Source organism: Paralichthys olivaceus, chromosome 6 (genome assembly GCF_024713975.1).
Source record: "Paralichthys olivaceus isolate ysfri-2021 chromosome 6, ASM2471397v2, whole genome shotgun sequence".
Lineage (NCBI taxonomy): Eukaryota > Metazoa > Chordata > Actinopteri > Pleuronectiformes > Paralichthyidae > Paralichthys > Paralichthys olivaceus.
In genome coordinates this window covers 10651808-10674923 of record NC_091098.1, presented here as the reverse complement: position 1 = coordinate 10674923, position 23116 = coordinate 10651808, and the positions used below count along the sequence as shown (strand labels likewise).

Sequence of the window (23116 nt, the reverse complement as noted above, 5' to 3'; positions counted from 1 at the left end):
TATCTTCAACTTCACCCTGACACAGTCTGACACACACATTTACAACATGGGTGAAGACACACAGCTATAAACACAACCTCAACTTCACAGTTTCAAGCACCAACATGTTCCTTTGAAAACATAACCATGCCAGTTTTTCCTTCAATTCTTTTCTTAGGCTCCCCGCTGTGCCCCCCTCCTCCCCAATCCAACTCCCATTAGTTTGGTTATTTTAAGTTCTAAGTGTGTGTGTGTGTGTGTGTGTTTCAGAGTGCAAACAAAGGTGAGGGAGTCAGCAGAGCAAAGTCAATTCTTTGATGTGACAAGAGAGAAGGACAGCAGGAGGAAAAGAAAAGGTAAGAAGAGAAAATATGCTTGAGAGACCTTGAAAAGATCAGAGAGGAAGGAAGAGAGCAATGGAGGTGAATTATGCCAGCAGCCACATTTCCTCATTCTGTGTGTGGTATGTGCGTGTGTGTAGCTGCTGAAGGGTTCACTGGTTAACCTTTGACCTACTACTGACTCATTAGAAGAAACAGCGAGTGAAATGCAGGTCGTTTTAGGTCGGGCCCTTGTATCTTGTAAAGCTGTATTGTTCCTCTGTGGATTTCTTTTTTCATCTTTTCTTTCTTTATCCTTCCATTCTAGAGATGATTAACCCGATCTGCTAATTTATTATTTCAGCCATTATCTGTCCCCCTGCTCCTTCTGCTGTCCATCTTTATCTGTCTGCCTAACATATACGTTTCCACTAAACCATTTTAAATGAAATGTTATGTAATGGTAAATCACAATCATAGGAAAAATATGATAGGAAGTATTTTTCCACCATGATATGTATTTACTGTTTCTTTAATATATCATGAGCCAGTCATGGGTCATCACGAGTTATTGAATTAGAACAGTGTGGTCACACTGTAGGTTATGTTATTCCCTGCTGTAAAAGATTGGATAGAAACACAGGTTTGGTTTATCTTCCTCTTTTAGTTTTGAATATGTCTACGGAGTTCAAGCATCCAGGAAACTTTAATAAAGTTAATGGCTGAGAGCCTTTGACTGAACACAGAGCCATGAACAGTAGACGACCATTAGATACACAACAGAGCCCAGTGTAATATCAAAGGAATGCCTTTGGTCACTATTAGATCAAATAGAACAATGTATCAGCTTTGACGTTTTGTCCGACATGTTCCTCCAGATACAGACAGATTTCTGGAGTCAGACTGTCTTCAAAACGTCCACATACGTTAATGTCACTGTGGAAGCCAGCGAGGCTGAGGGGCCATTTCCTTTTAATATTGATTCAGATAATAAAAGTTTAAAAAAATACAATAATGTGTATAAACTAAACTTAATCAAAAGCCAGGTTTAAGAGATGGTTTTTAAGCTTGTGTTGAAAGATTTAAACACTTGATTTTAGGGAGTCTGTTGGGCCTTGGTGGATGTATGAGTCCCATTGAGCTGCAAGTCTCACTTAATAGTGAGAGCTACAGTATGTAATATTTTAAATGTTTATATCCAAAATATGTGACATATATATCAGGTATATGTTAGGTAGAGAAGTATTGTCAAAAGCCTCTGTGACCCAGACTCACTGAACAGCCTGATAGTTGCTGAGTGAGCCTCGCCCCTCTGACCAATCAGAGAAGAGCAGGAGACAGAGTCAGGAGCTCACGGCTGTCAAACGATACACGCCTCAGGTTAGTGAGAGCTGCTGGAAAAGATGTTCATGATAATGGACTCACAGACAAGCAAGCCTCTGATTCTTTCATTTGCTGTGAAAAATGTACCTTCTGACTATGATTTGATTATTATCAATGCGCCTCTCTTCTTTCTCATACTGGTTGATTGTTAATGGATGACAGAGAAAGTAACAAATTGTGTGCTCCCATGACAACGTAAACGCACAATCCATCACCTCAGTAAGTTTAAACAGGGTTCTGGCTGTACAGTGACGCCTCTGTCACAGTCTGGGGTCAGACTAATTGTCTGGGAGAACTTTCAACTGTTTACTGCGTCTGTGTTTCTGTTTCTGGTGGGTGTGTGAATAATGATGTGTTCATTACATGTCTTTATGTCAGAAACCATCAGGCATATCACACACCTCAAACATATATCTAAGGTGCTTTCAGAATGCACTGAACTCCAGATTATCTCCAGACATTCTCCAGAGGGGCTGTATGTGAGAACGCCGTCAGAGTGAGAGGCTCCGGACTTTCTGTGACCAGTCTCCTAATGAAAACTCCAGAGAACAAATGAATGAGTCAATGTGAGAACACAGCATGAGACGCTCCGCAGGATTCACAGTGAGCGAGATGATGTATTGATGCCGTTTCTAACATACGACAGATGCAAAAAAAAACAAGGATGAGAAGCGATGCCACACTATAGTAAATGCTAACGAAGATGTCAAGAGAGCGTTAGTTGAGCGTAGTGATGTGGTGTAAAAGAAACTAGTTATCTCCGCACTGGAATTAATATGTTTGGTCCCACCTCTGTTTGCATGGCCACCCCTATCACCTGAACTTGCCAAAAATGTTGGTGTTGTTATGAAGCCGTCTGACCGCAGAGTCTCCTGCTACATTGTAATTTTGAGAAAGGCAAACTCCAAAGAAAGTCCAGATTGTTCTGAGAAAGGCAAACTCCAAAGAAAGTCCAGATTGTTCTGATAACGGCTCTACAAAGTATCTGGCCCACTTCTTTCTTTGTGTATATGTACAGCATGTTAACAGGTTAATATGATAGGAGAGAAAAAGGTGTTTTACTGTATTTAGATTAAAAATACAACATTGTTTCATGGAGAGGAATAAACAAATAAATACAGAGGGTAAAGGTCTGAGAAAACATGTTTCCGAGAGAACAAACAATGTGAAATACTAAGAGAACATGGAAAGAGAGGAGGACTGAGAGAGGGAGAGGAGAGATCCAGTGGGGGAGAGAGATGTTGGCCTCTTCCTCTAGAGAAACACACTTCTCTGTAATTAGGGTCAACAGTGTGAGGTCAGCTCAGTTCTCAGTGTGTGTTCAGAACAAGAGGGGAGCGAGTGTTTAACAAAGGATAAGAATAATATTTCACTGGCCAGAGATGCAGGCACAACGACTGACCAGAGGAAAACTGCTTTCAATGTAACAACTGTCTTCAAAGTTTCAACAAACTTTTCTTTTACTTCCTTATCTTGTTCTCACTCCATCCCTTCTTCCTCTGGAGCAATTTCTCTAATTCTCTCACCACTCCCTGTCTCTTGCTGTTACTCTTGCTTTCAAGCACTCAAAAACAGGACACACACACACACACACACACACACACACACACACACACACACATACACACACACACAAACACACCCAGACAGACTCCTGGTCAGGTGAAACTGGAGCCTGCAGTACTGTATGAATGGAGCTCGTTGTCTGTCTGCTACAGCTGTGTAATCAGACTGACGGAGGGCTTGTTGTACACACACACACACACACACACACACACACACACACACACACACACACACACACTTGATACATAGCTACATGAACAAATGTAGATATACACTGTCAAACGAAAAACAACGTAAACACAGTATGGAGACAAATTTGTAAAATATCTGTGCATACTGATGACGCACACACACACACACACACACACACAAACACACACACACACACACACACACACTTAGCATTGACTTAGCTAATTGTGTGTGATATAATCCTGGGTGGTCTATAGGCTCTTTGTGGCCTCTGCACATTGGTCAGTAAAGCCACGCCTGGTCGGCTCAGATTCCATCCACATACAGAACATCACATTTAGAAACATAATCAGCACATGCAGTATTTACTCGACGTATTCTTAGTAACTAAAAAAGTTTCTCTTCTGTAGATCAAAATAGAAAAGTCTTGTTTTAATTTTTCTGGCAGCTGATACAAAGAACCAAGAGGAGAAGCATACGTTGGTCCGTCGCTCAAGACTCTAGTACAAGCAGAAACTTTTTATTGGATTGTTTTAATTCTAATTTTGTGCCATCTCTTGTATCATTTCTTTTATGATGCTGCTGTGCATCATTCAACAACACTCTAGAAAGGAGATTCCACCTCAGCAATGCCCTCCTCGTTAAATTAAGTTTAAACACACTGCGACCTCATGTAACCTCATGTAACCAGCGGGCTGGTTATCCGATTTATTACTTTATTTATTATTATACTCATTTTGGACCCAAAGCTTCTTTACTGTACTTTGAGAGTGTTAATGATATAAGATGGTCTCCTGGAAGACAGATCATGAGCATCTAGAAGATATAAGAAGTTAAAATTCTGTGGAAAAACACTCCTGCCTCTGGCTCAGCATCAAACTGAGCAGATCTCAGTCAGATAGGGCTGAAAGCAAACAGATGAAGAGGAGGTGATCTCACCACAGGGCAGGTCCAGCTGTAGGAGTGTTGCACCTATTATTACATGCTTAAACGTGGTACTTGTGTCTTGTGATGACTCCCATGACTCCAGTGGATTAAAAGGTACCATTGTGTTGGGCTGGGTAGGAGTGGACAGTTCACTTCCTCCACGAGGAGCTCCTCAGTCCTCTTATTAACACCGTCCACAACATATGATATTCACTTCCTACTTCCTATCTCCTGACATCCACATTACACGCTATCTTCTGCCACATCTACAGTAATATTGACTATTTTACCATAGAGATCTATTATCATGTATTTGTGTATGACATATGACATTTGTCTTTGTCAGAATTTGACAAAGGGAGAATCCAAGTCAGAATCTGATGACAGTTGCAGGACAGTTTGTTCAGTTTTGTTCAAGGAAAACAACAAATCTGACTTTACTTATTGTTCATTTGTGTCATATATTCAATACTATAAAGACAAATTAATTAATAAATATACTGATACCACGGAATATTTAATAATATAAAGAGGATTTATATTCTTCAGATTTTACACTGGGATGGTTTCTCTTTTATTTTAAATCCAACATTACTTGTAAGAAAGTGGACAAGGACAAGCATTTTCAAGACACATAGACCTGCTGACTTTAGTTAAGAAGAATAACACAGAGTATAAACTGGATTAGGGTGTAGATAAAGTGAGTAAGAGTAAAGTACAGAGACTTACAGTGATATCCTTTCCAGCCCAGTTACACTCCTCCCTCCAGTCCACAGGGGCAGGCCAGTAGATCTGGAACACAGCAGGTAAGGGTCATATGATTCTGTTGCTCAAATCTGATTATCAGGATTCAATTTACTCATTTAAAGTATGCTTCATGTATACTTGGAGAGTGACATTTATGATCCAACACAAGTGTTTGTCACTTCTAAATTGATAATGTGGCCTTCAGCATGGTACAACTGAAAACTTAGGGTCTATTCGCACTTTCATTGAAATTGCTCTTTCTCTCCCTCACCTGTCTTTTCTGATCCACCTCTTTGTCCTCTCCTCTCACTCAACTCACTGAAATATAGCCTTGGCTGTGGTGACGATGCACACAAGGTCATAAATCAAACTCAGCCATTTACCTAAAACCAACAGAGGTTTCACTTCTAACACACCAAACATGTAATTTACTCCCAACAGCTGCACTGTATCCTGCTTCTATAGCTGTGGGTTCTCTGTCACTATACAGTGAAGTGCAATTTTGTCAGTGTGTATATTTCTATAAACGTCTGTTGTGTACCACAGTGTATAGACGTCTGCATGGGCGTCCTAGTGTAACTTAAAACAACTTCCACCTACTACAAAGGCAATTTAGTTATCAATCACAGCACTTTTTTCTCTTTTCACTCTTTTCATCTCTGTTCCCCTCTTTGATTTTCTATCCTTCTTTATTAATGCCACATTTCTCTTTCTGCCCCTGTTACACGTGAGGCCACTCACTTGAGTAGTCTCATATGTGCAAGCATATGATTCAGTCATGTTCAAAGGGAAATGTTCATAAAAAAGTGCATCTATACCTTTGAATCTTTCTCTTTCTGCACCAGATCATGTGAAAACAAACTTGTGGGGCATGTGGAGCCTGACCTTGATAACGACAGTAATAAATAGGAAACAGGAGATATGGCACTGGTTGTAAATTAGAGCCACTTCCTGATTTCCACATCTTATGGTGTAATGTCCATCTTCTGGTTTGAAATTATCCCAAATTAAAGTATTATGGTAATTAAATAATAGAGACACATAAGGTCACTGATTACATTCCAATTATGATGTAATTCAGTGTATCGCCAAGAAAGATAAAGTCAGTTTATTATGATTTTGTTTTTAAGTAATGTCTTAGTCACAGTCAACACCCTTAATCTTGTCAGTAGATGGTGTTTGTGATCCACCTTGTGCTCCTGCTTGGCGATGTTGTCCAGTGAGAGTGACAGCAGGAAGTTCTTGGCCCCGACGAAGAGACGGCCTCTTTCTTCATCCAGCAGCAGAGCACTGAAGCAGCAGGAACGTTCGAGCTCGAACCGGCGCACACCATGGAACTGCTGCAACTCTGAAATCAAACAGATATAGAGAATTAGGAAGGGTGGTGGTTTTCAATCCTGCCAAATGTGATACACTGACCGCTTCCAGCAAACCATGACCTGAATAAGGCTTTTAAGAGTCCAAGAATCAGAGCTAAAACAAACTCAAGTTATCAGAGTGATCAGATCCAAATTGGCCACTGGGCTACAACATGTCATGTGGTTGATAAAGAAGAAAACCATTTAATTTTAGTGTTTAGAGACCATTTCTGATCTGTGTCCCAAGGCCAGTAAATGTTTAACAGTAAGAGCAAAATCCTCTGTCAGCAATGACTATATTGGTTTCAATGGGGAAAAAAAAAGTGTCATTGCTGTTTCCAAACTGGCAAGAACAAGTCTGCGGGAACAGTGCCCAGGAAAATGCAGCTTGTATTTGTAAACTAATAGTTACACCAATGGAAAAAAAAGCAGTGCTCCTGGCCTGAGAGGCTGAAAAAATAAAGTGTCTGCATCCTCCCCTGCTGGCCTGGCTTAAACCAAGTGCTTAAGAAAGAAATGACACAGGCCTTTGCTTTAGACATTAAAATGGCTTTATTAGTCTTCCATTGTTCTAATGTGAATTTATGACTTTAATTAAGTCCCAGACACCACCCAAAAGCCGCCAGCATGACATCAGGGACTTTAGGTCTACTGCTCTTGTTTTCTATAAATGGGCCATTTTCAGCAAATGTGCAGCAAAGTTTGCTGTGATGTAAGTTACGTTTTAATAACAAAGATAAATCAGCAGGTTTACAGAATGTAAATAGTAAATGAGCGTTGTAGGTAAATTGACCTTGTTTGCTCCTAAGCTGAATTATGCTTAGTTAGCATATCATTATACTACCGAGCCATATTACCAAGCTGTCATGTACATAACTTCCAATTGTTGTCATGTTGATTTTCAAAATGCAAATTAAATGAAGTTAAATGCTTTTGTGAGCAACAAAAAAAATCTCTCTCCAATGATAAAACTACAGACATGGCAGCAAAGTCACTTTCATCACTGTACCTCAGTTTTGTTCATATAAAACTCACCAACACACTTTATAGCTTTCAAATTCTAACTGAATCTCCTGCTGTCTAATGATTGCACTGATCTGTTCAGCTCTTTTTACAGACATGTCACAACCCCTCCACTGATCAAAAGATTAAGCAATAACAATGGATAATAATTACACATAAGGTTGAGTCCTTTCCAGGGGTTTGTTTTTAGTCTTTGGTTTCATTTTTAAAAGGAGGTTACTTCTGGAACAGATAGTGTCGCCACTATGTTAGCAGTATAATACATGCTAATGTTAACTATCTAATGGTAATATTTTGGCACGATAGCACTTATATGTATCATGTTGTTTTCAAATAATAATATTAGCATGCTTTCATGCTAATAATACAGTCAGACAGGCAGACTGTGGTTGGCACAATTGATATCCCTTGACCTGCACTGCTGAATGAGCCAACAACAGCTCCCCTAATGTCAATGTAAGCAGTCATATTAATGACATACCAACTCGCACATTTTTGTGTCCGTCATGTTTGAGCCTGTTACTGAAAGACTTCAATTGAAAATTGTAAATGATCCTAGAGTGAAGTTGTTCATTAACCAGGCACATCTGATGCTCAGCAATGCTGGGTAACTGACAGCTGATCTCAACTGTGTTCTGTTTTTCTGCATAAAAAACTGTTATTTCAGTGATGCATGATGGATCTCCTATAGTCCTTCATGTGTCAACCAGGACTTAAATATCCTGCTATCTTCCAAACCTGACTGCTACATGTTCAGATGAAATTAAAGGGCGCACATATCTCAGCTGGGCAGATGGCCTCTAGCCTCATGTCCTTGGTGAGGTAGTTCAGCCAGTAACTGCCGGCATTCAATGACGGAACACATCCCTGGTTTATGTGGTTATGTTGGGCACGGAGCTGCATTCTGCAAACTTACAAAATGTGATGAAACACAATACTATGCCTCAGTGTGTACGCTATTTGTGTGTGTGTGTGTGTGTGTGTGTGTGTGTGTGTGTGTGTGGCCACCACAAATGATGCTTGGCTACTGTTCAGGACTGTTTTCTTTGAAAAGCAATATGGTTGAATATCTCACAAAGCTGTGTTTGTGTAGGTGTGTATGCTTGTTTTTATATCCTGGTGGGGACTTCAACCTGAATACACACTGTTACGTGGGGACTTTTAGGATACTACACTTATAGGTAGAGGCAAATTTTTTGCGGTTGGGACTTGGCTTTAAAGTTAGAAATATTGTATTGTGATGGTTAAGGTTGTAGTAAGGAGTTAAGGAATGTGTTATGTTAAGTTGTTTTGAATGCAATGGTATTGGCAGAGCGTCGTGTTTAACATCAATAACGCACTGAAAGCTGAGGAGCTATCTCACCTCACTGTCTTGCTGATCAGAGCTGGTAAAAACCAGAGTCTACTGCAGAGTCATTTGACCCGGGAGTGAAAGCCAATTGAATCCATTCCCATTGCAGACATAAGCCAGATGTTAGTGGGTGTGTTTTCTGACCAGAGAAAAAGGGGCTATGGACTCGTGTGCAAACAAAATCTCCCTCCTTCAGAAAACTGTGGTTCTTACCTTTGTATGAGAGCTTCATGCGTGGTGAGGAGGATGAGGTGGAAGAAGAGGATGAAGATGAAGAGGAAGTGCGGGTCATGGTGTTGGAGGATGCGTGAGCAGCGGCCAGACCCAGCAGGAAGAGAGAGCTGCAGGTGACCATCATGGCCACCATCATCATCATCATGGTCATCATCTTGACACGTTGCGACCAAGCGCTTTTCTTTCAACGACTGCAACGGCTGTTAGCCTGGAAAATGATTTTTTTGTAGTTTGTAGTTTTTGTCCTTGATTTCACTGACCAATTCAATTTCAGATAGTTTTGTTTTTTATGTTCAACCTTTTGGAGTTTCAGTCTCCAGTCTTCCTTCTTAACATTCAGTGTAATCTTTACAGTTGCCTCCTTGCTTCTTAAGACTTTGGTTTGGTATATCCAGGGCTCCTCTGTGAAGGACGACTGAGTTCACCTCTCACATTCAAAATGGGACCAAGACGTCAGACATGGAAATCGAAACCTAAAAATAGAGAAAGAAAGGGAGAGGATTTAGAAATGGACATCACAAGCATTTGCGTGGTTGTGCCAAGGATGCCACTACACACAAGAACAAACACACACACACTCACACACACAAACACATGCGTCTGAAGTATATTTAGTCAGAGGCAGATTGATGCCTTTGCCAGGCTGAGTAAATGCCAACCTCCATTGTGGCAACACCACTATAATCCCTTCACATTACAGCAAGACATAAGGGGAGTATCCAAAACACACACACACACACACACACACACACACACACACACACACACACACACACAAACACACAAAAACACACACACACAGACCATGGTGATGAAGACTGTGCATGTGAGATAGAGATATGCCAAGCCATGCACAATATCTGTGTCTGTGGCACTGCCAACTCAGAGTGGCTTCCCCCTCTCTCTCTCCCTCTTTCCCTCTCTTCTCTCCCTCTCCCTCTCTCTTCTGCTCGCTCACACTCCCTCGTCCCCTCCGTACTGGCAGACGGTGTCACCAGATGAGATCTCTTCATTGCCGAGGACTGATGAGACGACAGTGACGCGGATGGAAGTCACTTGTGAGTGAGTCTGGCAGCACACAGCCAAAGACTGTTGCTTTTGTAATGAGATTTGGTGTCAATATTGAATTACACAGTAACAGATAAACGACATTACAAGTTATTCAAAGCTTCACAATGTTGTTGTTTTTATAATGTGGTTTACCACTGCAGTTTCTGAGTGTGCGGGGACTTCTAGCATGTGCACAGAGGACAGAAAAAGAATCTCTATAAAGTTAACTGAGAGTCAGATTTAAAGGGACAGATTTCTTATTGTTTCGGAAAAATCCCCAATAACCTGGCGTCTCTGTTGTGATTGTGTCGCTGTGAGCCACAACTCTGCCACATGAGCAGTAATGAGGTTACTGCTTTATAAGCCTAAATGTATATAAACAAGAGTCGTAAAAAGTGTGCACAGGGACACACACCTCTCTTTCAGTACTTCGGACTCTGCGGTCAGCAGGAACAATAAAGCCTTTGAGTAGAAACAGTCTTCTTTATTCTTATTACACCTCACAGTTGGCACTGAGTCAGGGACAAGCAGACAGTCTGTTTTTCTCCCTTTTCACTTTCAGTCTGTTTCTTCAAGCCCACCTAACAATTCCCTCAATCGCTCTCATACATGTGTCCCTCTCTGTAAAATCGACTACCCTGTCAATTTCAGGCTTAACTCTACCATATTTTTCAACTATGAGGCTTGTGAATACTGACGATGGACCAACAGCAACCTGACTATGCAACACTTTCACTGTCAAGGAGCTAAAACACTGTGAACAGGAGCTGATTTTCAAATGATCTCTCAAATCAGCCCAAGTATGCAACCGTTATCCACAACCTGAAACCATATGGGCTGGATGCAGGGAGGGCCTCTGTTGACAGGAATGCACTGACACCCTGCTGCCATAGTCTCAACTCAGCTGATACTGTGTTACACCAGAAGTTAATGTAACATCTGCAATAATATATAGCCAAAGGAAATGCAGCTTGATCGACCACCAAGATGTATGCATGGGCACTGTGGCTCAGGAGGTAGAGAGGGTCTTGCACTAATTTGTTAGTTAATTTGTTGTCCTGTTGTGTAAAACTTTGTATTTCATCTATTTGTTTTCTTGTTGTGCAGCAGCTTGTACTTTGTGTTGAAAAGTGCTCTGCAAATAAAGTTATTATTATTATCATTATTATTAATGATAAGATGGTTGGTGGTTCAATCCCCATCTCCTTTTGTCTGCATTCCGAAGTGTCCTTGGGCAAGATACTGAAACAAGCGGATACCATAAAATATCCCTGATTTCTATGTATAAAAATACTGTATGAAAGTGTGGTTGACTGATGAGACTGGAAAACAACTAAAGCCCATTTAATAAAAGTAAAAATGTATACTGTGCACATTCTAACAAAGGAGAAACTCTTGACTTGGACTGGCGAATGGTGATGGAGCATTGACAGACGTGAAGTTTTCATGTGGTCTTTAAAAAGAGTTTTTAGTAAAATCCCCATTCATTTCAAGTTGGCACATTTTTACACCAGTGTCAGAATTTCTGGCTCGAAAACCACAGAAAGCTGCAGTGTTCACTTTTAGGCACATGCTAACTGAAACACACAAAGATGAGAGTATATGCACACAAACTCTGCACTCACAGACCAGGCTGTTGGCACAGAGTTTTATAAATAATGGAGCTATTGAGGCGTGGAGACAGGAGAGCTCTCATAAGCTCACGGCTCCCAGGCCACAACACAACAGGACAGTGCTGAACAGGAGCATAAACTCCCACATATATCCTGCAGTATGTAAACACACACACACTCAGGAATGGACAAAAGCACAAATGCAAGCCTTGATCGGCACAGAACCTGCCATCCTCTGCCACAGCTTACTGTTTCTGCAGCACACAGAGGTGTTGAAGGTTTTTAAAGGCAAGGGCTGCTTTTACAGCTCCGGACAACTAAAATTGACAGGATTCAGCAGAATGAGACAGAAGGTCTAATATCTGGAAAAATGTATATTAAAGTGCGTCTGTTTGTGTGATGTCCGAAAAAGAAGGCAAGGCTGTGTGTATTCTCAAGGTTCTCCACTGAGGTGCAAAGATGATGCAGTAATTCAAAGAAAAGGACGTCAGTGCTCTTGTCAGCTGCAGCGCCGTGACACACAGAACAGAAACACTCCCGCACAATGTACGTCACAGTCCCCAGGAGTGACAAGGGCAGCAGTGAAGCTCTGCACTCCTGTCGGCTGCTATAAAAGGAACGTCCCATTGTTCCTCGGAGTCTCCCCGAGCTCTCTGTGTGTGCGTGTGTGTGTGTGTGTGTGTCCTCTAAATCATCATGAGTTGAAGAGACCATTATTGTTCCTAGCCTCATCTCAGAGTCTAAGCAGAGAACTCACACACAAACACACACAGGTTTGTGCAGTTTAGGATTAAACATTGACTTTCAGTCATTGTGGACAGCCTAGACAAAAACTTCATCCTTAGCTATTATCAATGTATACCTTACCACAATCCACATTTTACCCCTGAACTAAACCAGGAGCTCTGATATTAAGTTTATCCTCATTAGGACTGAACTAATGGTCCTGACAAGGTCAATGTTTAAGGTCCTTAAGAGGTAACAAAATGAGTACACACACATTTACAATATATTCATGAGTGCAATAATCCTCACATAAACTGCTGTTTCTCAACACTTAGATTAGCAAGCACACACACACACACACACACACACACACACACACACACACACTTCTACGAATACACAAACTCCATAATGCATCTTAATAAAAAGCCATTGGACCCGCTGACACTTGCATTCAGTTCAGCATCAATAGACACAGAGCAGGGCATGCCAAGAGGGAGTGGATTAAAAATAAAGAGAAAGACAGAGAGAGACAGATTCCTGTGGGGAGGGGGGGGCAAGCCATCCTGTCAAAAACCACCCTAAATAGAGACGGGCATACAAAGCGTTCTGCCTGCAGGGTGAGTCGGGCTTTTCAGAGTGAGGTTAGAGTGCAACACTGCAGTACAGCCTGCAATAATGAGGGAACGTATATCAGTGGTTTAACCTGTAGCCCTCCACTACCACAGGTTAGAGAGAAGAAGCAGATAAAAAGATGCTGAGGGCCTGATGGGAATGACCCGGCAGAGAGAAAGATACCCGAGGAGGAGAGGAGAGACAGGAAGGGGTGGAAAGCCATAAAGAACAGTGCTTTGAGGAATCATTGGAGGGTGAGGAAGGCACTTTAGACAAAAAGAAGGAAGCAAGTAAAATTAAACGAGATAGATGAGAGAGAGAAGGAGACAAGGGCAAAGGAGAGTGGAAGATAGTAGAAAAAAAGAAGAATAGTGGAAACCAAACAAATAACAGAAAGAAAGGTGGAAACGCAGGGAGAATGAGATGGAGAAAAAAAAACTGTGGAGTGGTAAAAAAAAAAAAAAAGGTGCATTAGGCATCCCTCCTTCCTGCACCTACTGATAAAAGAGCTGGAACACTAAGATAGTGACATGGAAGGTGGGATGGAGAGAAAGAGAAAGCAAAAGGTTACAGCAGGAAAGAAAAGCAGGATGGAGGACAAAGATTCAGAACAGGAGGGAGGGGGGACATTGTACAGTACCACTTCAGCTCTGCAGCTCGCCTGCATGCATACAGTCCCACGGAAGGAGAGAATGTAAAGGAGGGAGGGATGGAGAAGAAAACGAGCAAGGCGAGAGGTGATGGAGAGAAAGGAGCCAATTGTTTTGCCTGCAGGGAGAAAAGACTTTCCCTGGCCTACGACCAACAAGTCTGAGCCTCCCTGTGATGGAGAAATGAAAAGAAGGAGGGAGCGATGGATAGATTGAGGGATGAAGAGGAAGAATGAGGGGAGGGAGGGCTCGCTTTACAGGAAGACAAAAAGATTGAAACAGAGGGTGGTGGGAAGAGGAGGGAGGTGAAAGAATGAAGAAATTAATTCAATGAGAATTTGAGGAGAAGACAAATTTAATTTCATCATTCAGCACCTCAGGCAAAGTCCTGACATTGTTGTGCCCTGCTGGTTTGATTAAGGGGCGTTTTTGATGCATCTCAATATAAAATTACGAGCTGCATTCAGTATCTGCATTTGAGTGAACTATTGCGAGTGACCAATACAAAGAGTGGAAGGAAGAAAAGTTAACGCAGAAAGGTACAAACCCACAGGTAAAGCACATATGACAAAATTAGAGGGCGACCAAAATGAAATGTCCTGTAAGGTTGAATAAAATTGGGGATTTGAACATTGTTGAGTCGTCGTTGTTAGACGTCTTACTGAATAATTGTTACATATTTTTTCATTTTCAATCAGATGTTATTTCAATTCAGTTCTGAGGTTGAGCCAGGGTACAACAAGCAGAGACAGAAAAACAGAAGGGAGGGTCAGATGGGTAATTGAATCATCTTTTGAATTAATTTAACCATGGAAAAGTTAAATGATCACATTTTTATTAAACTATGTAATTACAATACCATGCAATGTCACATGAAATGCACTGGAACTGCACACACGAGTTTAACGCCACCAACTGTTTTAATCTTTGTAATTTATGGCTATTTGAGTTTAAATTTCTTGGCATAAATCTGATGAGTGTCATAAAACATGCTTGTATAATATACTGTGTATCAGAGAGTAAAGGATGTGAGCTATGAACCATATTCATCAGAAGGTCAAGACACATTTTTGACACATTTGTGAAACATTTATCTCACTTTTGAGAATTTAAAGATCAAGGTTGGGAGTAACAACTAGTTTACTGTTAGGGAAAGTGCTGGTGTTCAGCATGTAATTGCAATGGTTAAGACTAGAAGGAAGCATCCAGGAAATAAATGTGAGACTTTCCTCTACCTTAACATTTAAAGTATCCTAGCTGGAGTCGGCTGAGATAAAGATCTGCTAAGCTCGCTGGCCTGATTGCCTCATTTCCAGAAAAGAAAAAAGAAAGTGATATCCAGAAACAGGCAAGAGAGAAAAAGTAGGTGATACTGGGAAGTGTGGCTGCATGTCAACACACTGCAGTGTTACTGGCAAATCCCAGAGGGGAACAGCAGTAAAAAATAAAAAAAGGCGCAGCAGGCGAAAATCTGATTTCTACAGTGAATACAGCTGTGACAGTATTATCGGTTTGAAGCATGAGAGGGTTTTGCTTTTGCCCAGAAGAATGAGCTGAGCTCTGCCTCATTTCCACTGAAAAGTAATGCTCATGGAGACAGACCACCAACTTAGAGAAAAGTCAAAGTAAGTACAAGGTCATATTCTATATCATGACTGTGTTAATATATAGATAGAACTCATAAATGTTATTTATCATGCGAGGCAGAGCACGCTAGACTGAAGGTGAAAGTTGGAAACAAGCCTTAATAGTGGATTACACAGGAGAATATGAAGGTACAAGCTCAGTCATATGAAGGTTCAGAAAAGAGCTCAAAGATAATCTCAATATCCACTGTAATGAAGCTTACAGACATCTTATGACAAAGCTACAGAGTAAATGAAAGTTTCACACACATACAGACACACACACAGACACACACACACACACACACACACACACACACACACACACACACACACACACACACACACACACACACACAGCAAAGTAACACAGCTAGAAGTGACTACAAGTCTTAATGGGATTTAAGGTATAAAAAAAACAAAGTGAGAAAGGGAAAGCAGGACGATCCAGGGCAAAGACTCGGCTCTGAAAGACACGCGGTGAATTAAGGAGCTGGAGAGGCTACAGCTCTCTGCTGGTTACTGGTTTCCAGCCATCTGGCCCAGCATCATGAATGGAAAGTTTCCCAGCCTGCAAACCCATGGCTATAGCATTTGTTCTGTTTGGCTGAAATAATTTCAGTGGTCAAAGTCTGAATGGGGAAAACTGGAAGACGTGGAGTCAACCAGACTCATACTGCGCTGGTGTCCACAGTGCAAAAGCTTCAGCTGGATATCTCTTTGTCTGATCTTTATTTCAGTTCTTCCTGCACAGAGTGGAGAGAGGTAACTGAACTAATATTTTAATATTGTTGACATCTTGATATATTACAATAATGAAATATAGTAAAAATCCTACTGATCTGCCTCACAGTGGTCATGCAGCCCAAACCTCATGTCTGCTATAGTAGCCCTGCAGAGACAATGAAGGAGCCACTAAGGCGATGTCAGCCTGCTGGTAGCTGGTAGCGGTCCATTTGGCTGCGTTAAATGCAGAAGCCGCGGTAAGTCAGGACCTTACAGAGCTGCCTCTGGTCTCCTGACTGGAGCTGCTCCAAACAGCTCTCGGAGGGAAGACAACTCACTCTGCTGTACTGAGACAACAGAGGCAATTCAAACCGGTTCTCTGAGGAAGGAGCCCACATGTCATCAGCATGATTTGTAAGAAGATACCTGGGTTTGTCATGGAACTGCTCCACAATGTGACCTCAACAGAATGAACTTTACGGCTGAGCAGAAGTTATTATTTCGTAGTTTTGCGATTCCGATTTTTCAGCCACATCAGAACCATCTTTTGTAAGCACAGTCATACAAGTAATTTAAGTGTGTACCACAGAAAAGGGAATATAGCACAGTTGTGTCCAAAATAATAGCTCGTTCATGTTTCATTATTAATTTAATCATTGAAATGATAGATGAAAACATTTGTGAGCAGTGACCCGCGATCGCAGTCAGGATGAACTCACCTCTCCATCCGTTTCCAGGGGAACCAAATTCCAAAAGAGTTTAGAACATTCCAGGTCGGGATCAGCATCCACCTGAGCCCAAAGTGCATCCAACAGAACTGACCGTTTCCATAGTTACAGTACTGCTTATTGCTCTTCAAACTCTCAGTTTTTCCATTGCAATGAAAAATAAAACAAAACGTCCATGTGAGGCAAATCCTCTTGATTACTCACTCACATTAGAGAGTGCTACACACACACCTACACACACTCACGGAGCCCTTTTTATGTGCTTGCTAAAGAGCCATTCTCAGGCTTGAGCATGTCTGAATTCAATGTGAATGTACTAAGAAGTTCATCTGGCATCAGGTGGAAAGAAGTCATTGTGAAGTTTCAACTCCATAAAGAGTAAGGATGAATGAAACAAAGTTCAAGTCAGGTGGAAATTCCTGCAAAAATGTGAAAAAAGTGGTAATTCCGGTGGTGCCTGGAGGGCAGAGAAAGAGCAGCGGCGGAGTCACAGTTGGTGCAAAAGAGTCCAGTGAGACTTTTAAAGAAAGTCCAAAAGGCAGGCGGAGTGCAAGTTAAACGGCAGCGCAGTGAGATCTGAGTATTCCCCTGTCTGCAGTCAACTCCACTGATGAACAGCTACACTCCAGCTCCACTTAGAAAAACACACAACCCTGTGCACACACATAAAACTCCCCTCAACACACAAACGCGAGGAGTTCACACACACACAGTTTTCACTGGAGCTGAGCAGAGAAGTGCTCAGAGGGCGAGCAGGCAGGAATAATGGACTTAATTCAAGGGGGAGAGAGAAAGAGCGAGAGAGGGAGGGGTTGAAGGGAGGAGGGAAAGGTGGGAGGTAAGAGGAGGGGAGTGGAAGTGGGCAGGGACATGTACTGTGCTGTTCTCAGTGTGTAATGTGCTGCTGTGTTGGTACCTGTGTACATATTTTGTTTTTATGATCCATGATTGTGATCAGTGACTTTATTTAACCTCTGTTGAGAACATGAAACCTTAGAAAGAAGAGACTTGTGATGTAGCCTTGAGTCAGTTTAATCATATTATGGGTTATCATGAGAGAAATGTGGTGAAATTTCTCTATTCAAAACCTTCAGTCCTACGTCACACTATCAGTACACATAGTGCAGCTGATGCACTGTACTCAATGTGATTGCTGCCATGACCCATGTGATGCAGAATGAACTGGCCAATGTGAATTTTAATACAAAGAAAAACCTTTGTGATATTCTGCATTTAAATTTACAATTGAAAATCCAAACACCCTAACCAAAGCTACTGACAAGTAAGGCAGGTTTTTTAGATTTCCATTTCCATTTAAAAACAGCAGTTTTATGGTGGAAAACACAAGTTTTTACTGTTGATTATTCCTCTGAATCTGTACATGAAGAATGTGTCTCGAACTGAATTTAATGTTCCACTGAACAGTTGAAATTTGTGTTAAGTGAGGAGGAGACTGTAATGTCCCTATGGATTATTACATGCAACAAACATATGTCATATATTTGATTTCCATAAAGTGAAGCCAAAGCGTCTCGATGGCCACCTGGTGGCTGGTCATAAATCCTGCCTTCTCCATGTTAGTGAATGAGACATGGACCAAACTGGGCTGAAATGTCATGATTGACAGCTGAAAAAGCCTCGCTAGGGCACGTGTACTGTAGGAACTCGCTATCATGGCTAAATGCCCCGATCACCACTGTACTGAACATCTTTATCCAGGGTATTTTAGCTTCATTGCTGGGTAGTGAGCAAGGAGGGTCGTCCATCTTTATATTCAGTCTATGGTTTCCCATAGTCGGTGTTTTGACGGATTAATGTTTAAGCACGCTGTCTCGTTGTGCATCAGCCAGAGGTTTCATGAAAATACGTATAAACTTAAATTGTGTTTTGCCTAAATAAGTTAAAATGTATTGTTCCATTTGGGTACAAACTAATGTGGAGTTTTAGAAGTTTCTTTTTACATAATCTCTGCACAAACTGACACACATCAAAAATGATATCATGCAGTCGCACACGGACCTAAGTTTTTATGTGGACCCATCTCACACAGTGCAACATGTGATGGGCCAGGACACTGTGTAGATGCCTCAAGTAAAAAAAAAGAGGCTTAAGAACATGACTTTAATTTCTTTCCTCACAGACTCATGACTCGTCTCAAACAAAAGAAAAAATATTGTGGCATAGAAAATCCTGATGCATGAAGATAATAGAGTAGTTTGGATAAAATCACTACAAACACAAACAGAGAGGGATAAATGTGCAAAGAGAGAGATTGTCAGATACAAGAGATGAACTGTATGCTGGTGTGGATGACATAATGCCTGATAAGCTTCTGTGCATACACTAACAGGGTAATTGGCATTCAATTATACTATATGAGGGTTTACATCATCCTCTGCTCTTTTTAAAGTTGAGGTATGGGTCAGTTTTTCATGACGGGATGCACAAGTGTAGGAAAATCACAAGGAGAAAAGTTTTTCATAGAAGTAACATGAAGACCAGATCTTGTTGGTTGGACCAAAAGACTGTGGGTTTCACACTCTCGCCCCTGTACACTTAATAGCTGGTAATAAAAGTTTGGATTTTCTCTTCTTTTCTTTCAGAGAAAATTTGCTTTGGTTTGCTTTAGTACAGTTTCAGTGCGGCGAAATTTCCCTTTGATGACAAGTTTTCACGAGGGTAAAAGTATGAAAGAGTCTATTCAACTTGTAAAACGGCTCCTGCAGCATAAGACGCTCCTCTGCTGTCCAGTGATACAGTTTGCTCAAGTTCCAGACACTGGTTTCACTGACTTCAAGGAACAATAAAATCTCCTGAAGGAGCTCTGGAGCTGTGAGGAGGATGTGGTTTGTCTCACTACGGCGTGGAAGCTGCATTCTGTTGACATGGTCCATACACTGCTGCTGTACTGACCATGTGGATGTGACAGGTAGATGTTCCCCTGGTCCATCCCACAGTGGGACTTTAATAAACCAAACTCAAAAATTATAATATAATATAATATAATATAATAGATCTTTTAATACTTCTTGTTCTATGTGTGTGTGTGTGTGTGTGTGTGTCTCTGCTCATCTTTTTTCCCAGTTGCTGTGCTCCTTTAATCTTCATTCCAATGGCAGGTGCGGCACTGCGCCTGGCAACCCGGACCGACAAGCGCGCACACACACACACACACACACACACACACACACACACACACACACACACACACACACACACACACACACCGCCCACTCTCAATCGGTATGGAGAGGTCATGAGTCTCACATTAGGGGTTGTCTGTGTATGTATTTCTGTGAGTGTGTCTGTTGTATCCAAGTATGCCTGCATTTTTAAACACAATGTACACTTGCATTCAATAATTTAAACACGTTCAGGCACATGAGCATGTGCACAATGAATCTTGTTGGTGAGTGAGGGTGTGTGGTTGTTTGTGCTGTATGTTTTCAGACTGTTGGCCGCCCTCCTGCTGACCTGTCTGTCATAAACCAGTCTGATGTCTCTACAGGCTGCAGTGTGAGCACTGTGATCCTGACAAAGGCTTTTGTCTTAGCTGAAGCCTCTGTGCTATTGAAGCAGATCAGGGCTTAGCTTCCTCATAGCATCTTTGTGAATCTTGGTTTTATTGGAAGTCGATGAACCGAAATGATCTTTAGATTGTGGTGAGACCTCATTCAGACCTGCGTCTCCCACGTAAGAATCTCCCACTGTGGTCTTTTTGTCTATTTATGAATGAATGTAGATACATGAATATATTTTTTAAAACTCACTCATGTCACTGTGTAGCGTAGAACAAGTCGGCAATTACATGAAGCAATTCAAAAATATTTTACAGATAAATCAAGAATGTTTACTGTGCTTTGTATGTTGTTCTGCATTGTTGTGTATGATGTGAAGGGAGGCAGAGTTAGTCTGAACTGTAACATGTTGCAGGAGGGTTTGGATGTTGGGAATGTATCCTGCACATTAGGAGAGAGTAGGAGAGTGGGGGTTTGTAAGGGGATATGGGAGGTTCCATCCATTTAAACCAAAATGACCAAAAATGTACCCCCTAACCTGTTAATTCTGTCATCCCCTCTTAGTCACCCTCCCATCCCCTATGAGAAAGAGTGCTGTGTGTGCAGATAGATAATTTGTGTGTGCAGGTGAGCATCATATAATGAATGCTACTAAAAATTGCAGGTAAAGGTTGAAATTGCCTGCTCCTGTGACACCAAACAGGACGTCAGAGCAGAAACAGGGTCAGGAGCACACAGCACATACTGGGCAGAAAGGCAGCTTTTTGTCTCTCTCTCTCTCTCTCTCTCTCTCTCTCTCTCAGCAGCACTTGGAGACATCCAACCCCATTGGTGGCCATTAAAACATCCATAAAGCTGTTATGGTCTGTGGCAGGCAGGCGAGATTCAGTATAAATTAAGTACATTTAACTTTGTCACCTCCCACACACCCACCATGACTGATCAGCTCCAAAAATGTATCATCTGGAGATAATGTCCAAAGTAATATTCACACCAAACTTGGTAAAAATCCATCCATCCTCCCTTGTAAAAACAATACAAATATAGCCTAACGCCTACACAGAAACATTCTATAACAGGTGACTTTGCAAAGTGTGTCGACTGGATTGGGTTGATTCCAGTGGTCAGAGTTCACTGATTTCATAAAATGATACTACTGTTTTTCATCATGTGTTTTTACGTCGTGTAACCAGATGAGCAGTGATGCTCACGAGTGTACTACTTATTAAACAATATTCAAGATATGCTAATTGTGTACCTCCAGAATTTGCCCTTTTACCTGTGATGGAGTCGACTCATAAATTGACACTATTTATTTTGTTTCTATTCATTATTTTTAAGCAGAGAGAAAAAAAAATGCAAATAACTCTGGACTTCTCACACAAACCTGATGTTGTTGCTTGTTTTTTTGACACAAAAGAGAATTAGTGGTTGATAAGATGATTAATTAATACACTGAATGTGTTACATAATGCTAAGTTGGTATGTATATTACACAACGTCATATACCGTGACCACTCTTACAGAACAACTGTTTACCTTATTACATGTCTCTATAGCACAAATTCCAGAGGATATTCTGACACGTTCCTGCTGTGTTATAATCTACTCAGCAGCTACAGTAACACTAACGTGAGTGTGAATCCACAGTGGCAGCTGACAAACTACTACGTTCCGCTCCTTTCACTGAACAGAAATATTCATTCAGGCAGAAAGATTGCTTTTTACGTTAAGAGCCAGATATTTAGATATAACATATTTTTCTCAGTTATTTACAATTAGGTATTCCAACTTCCAAAGCATATTACACTCATATTTACGTAGCCATGAATCATTTCTGAAGGTAACCTTAAACAAAACACCCACAATACAAGAAAAATACAAGTGCTTCAGTGTTGGAAGGTCATGCATCATTGAAAGTAGTTTGTTAACTTTTAACACCGTGCCTATGAACACAACTGCTGAGGAAGCAAAGTATTATCGTTGGAAGAGAATCAGTCAGTGAAATATTGAACTCATTGTAGTTTTAACATCTGAAGATGTGTTTTTGGATTGTGGCCATGATGCTCACCAGCCTCCAGCTTGTAATCCTACTCTCTGTTGTAGTTGTGTCTGGTTTTGGGAGAGACCTCGTTAAAGGACGTGGCCAGTGAATGTGTATGTAACTGGCTGAAAGAAAATTTCTTATAAAGAAAGACTACAGATTATGCAACATAATCTGATCCAGGGTGCTGAGTCAGAGTCAAGAGTCAACATGAAATAACATTTGCGTTGGCTTATGAAGACTTTGAACGTGTTTGATGAACTGTGGCAACAAGTTTAAATCAATCCACAGGACTTGAATTAATCTTCATGAGGTCAAAGTGTAAAACCTGGGTGTTCTTACTTACAGACTTGCACGTTATGCAATGATTCACGCTTCTGTCAAAGCTTTTCTCTTTCAATCCAGCTGCATAGCTGAGACAACTACACGGGCATATTACATAGCTGCTCATAGTGATAATAAAATCTGCAGGACAAATGCAGTCAGGCGGATTCTTCAAAGGTGCAGAAAGAACAATGGACAAAGTTAACGTGTCTTTGCAGCACGTCGACCGGTGCAGTAAAGTGAGTGTGATATTGAGGTGGTGAGACACCTGCCAACATGTGTTGCATTATAAACATTTGCTTAACAGATGCAGAAATATCTGGGCCTGGGTGCCAGGGCTGTAAAATTAGCAGCAAGAAATACCGCTGAACGTTTTTTCTTTCCCTGTGTCTTGGGGAGTGTGACATACTGACCCAA

The 23116-nt window shown here is 41.2% G+C and overlaps 1 protein-coding gene across 2 annotated transcripts in view; it reads right to left on the bottom strand.

The window, feature by feature from the left end:
* Positions 1 to 23116, bottom strand: part of sema3b (sema domain, immunoglobulin domain (Ig), short basic domain, secreted, (semaphorin) 3B) — a 75110-nt gene that overhangs the window by 15077 nt on the left and 36917 nt on the right. Inside the window, exons 1-4 of one of the 2 annotated variants that reach the window (XM_069526876.1) lie at positions 9379 to 9518; positions 9060 to 9288; positions 6305 to 6462; positions 5097 to 5159 (exon numbers count right to left, since the gene is read on the bottom strand). In XM_069526876.1, the coding sequence (XP_069382977.1) occupies positions 5097 to 5159; positions 6305 to 6462; positions 9060 to 9234 (396 nt within the window). In that variant the 5' untranslated portion in view covers positions 9235 to 9288; positions 9379 to 9518. Of the gene's footprint in view, positions 1 to 5096; positions 5160 to 6304; positions 6463 to 9059; positions 9554 to 23116 lie in introns of those variants that run through there. The other variant, XM_020089248.2, reaches the window with a different exon arrangement.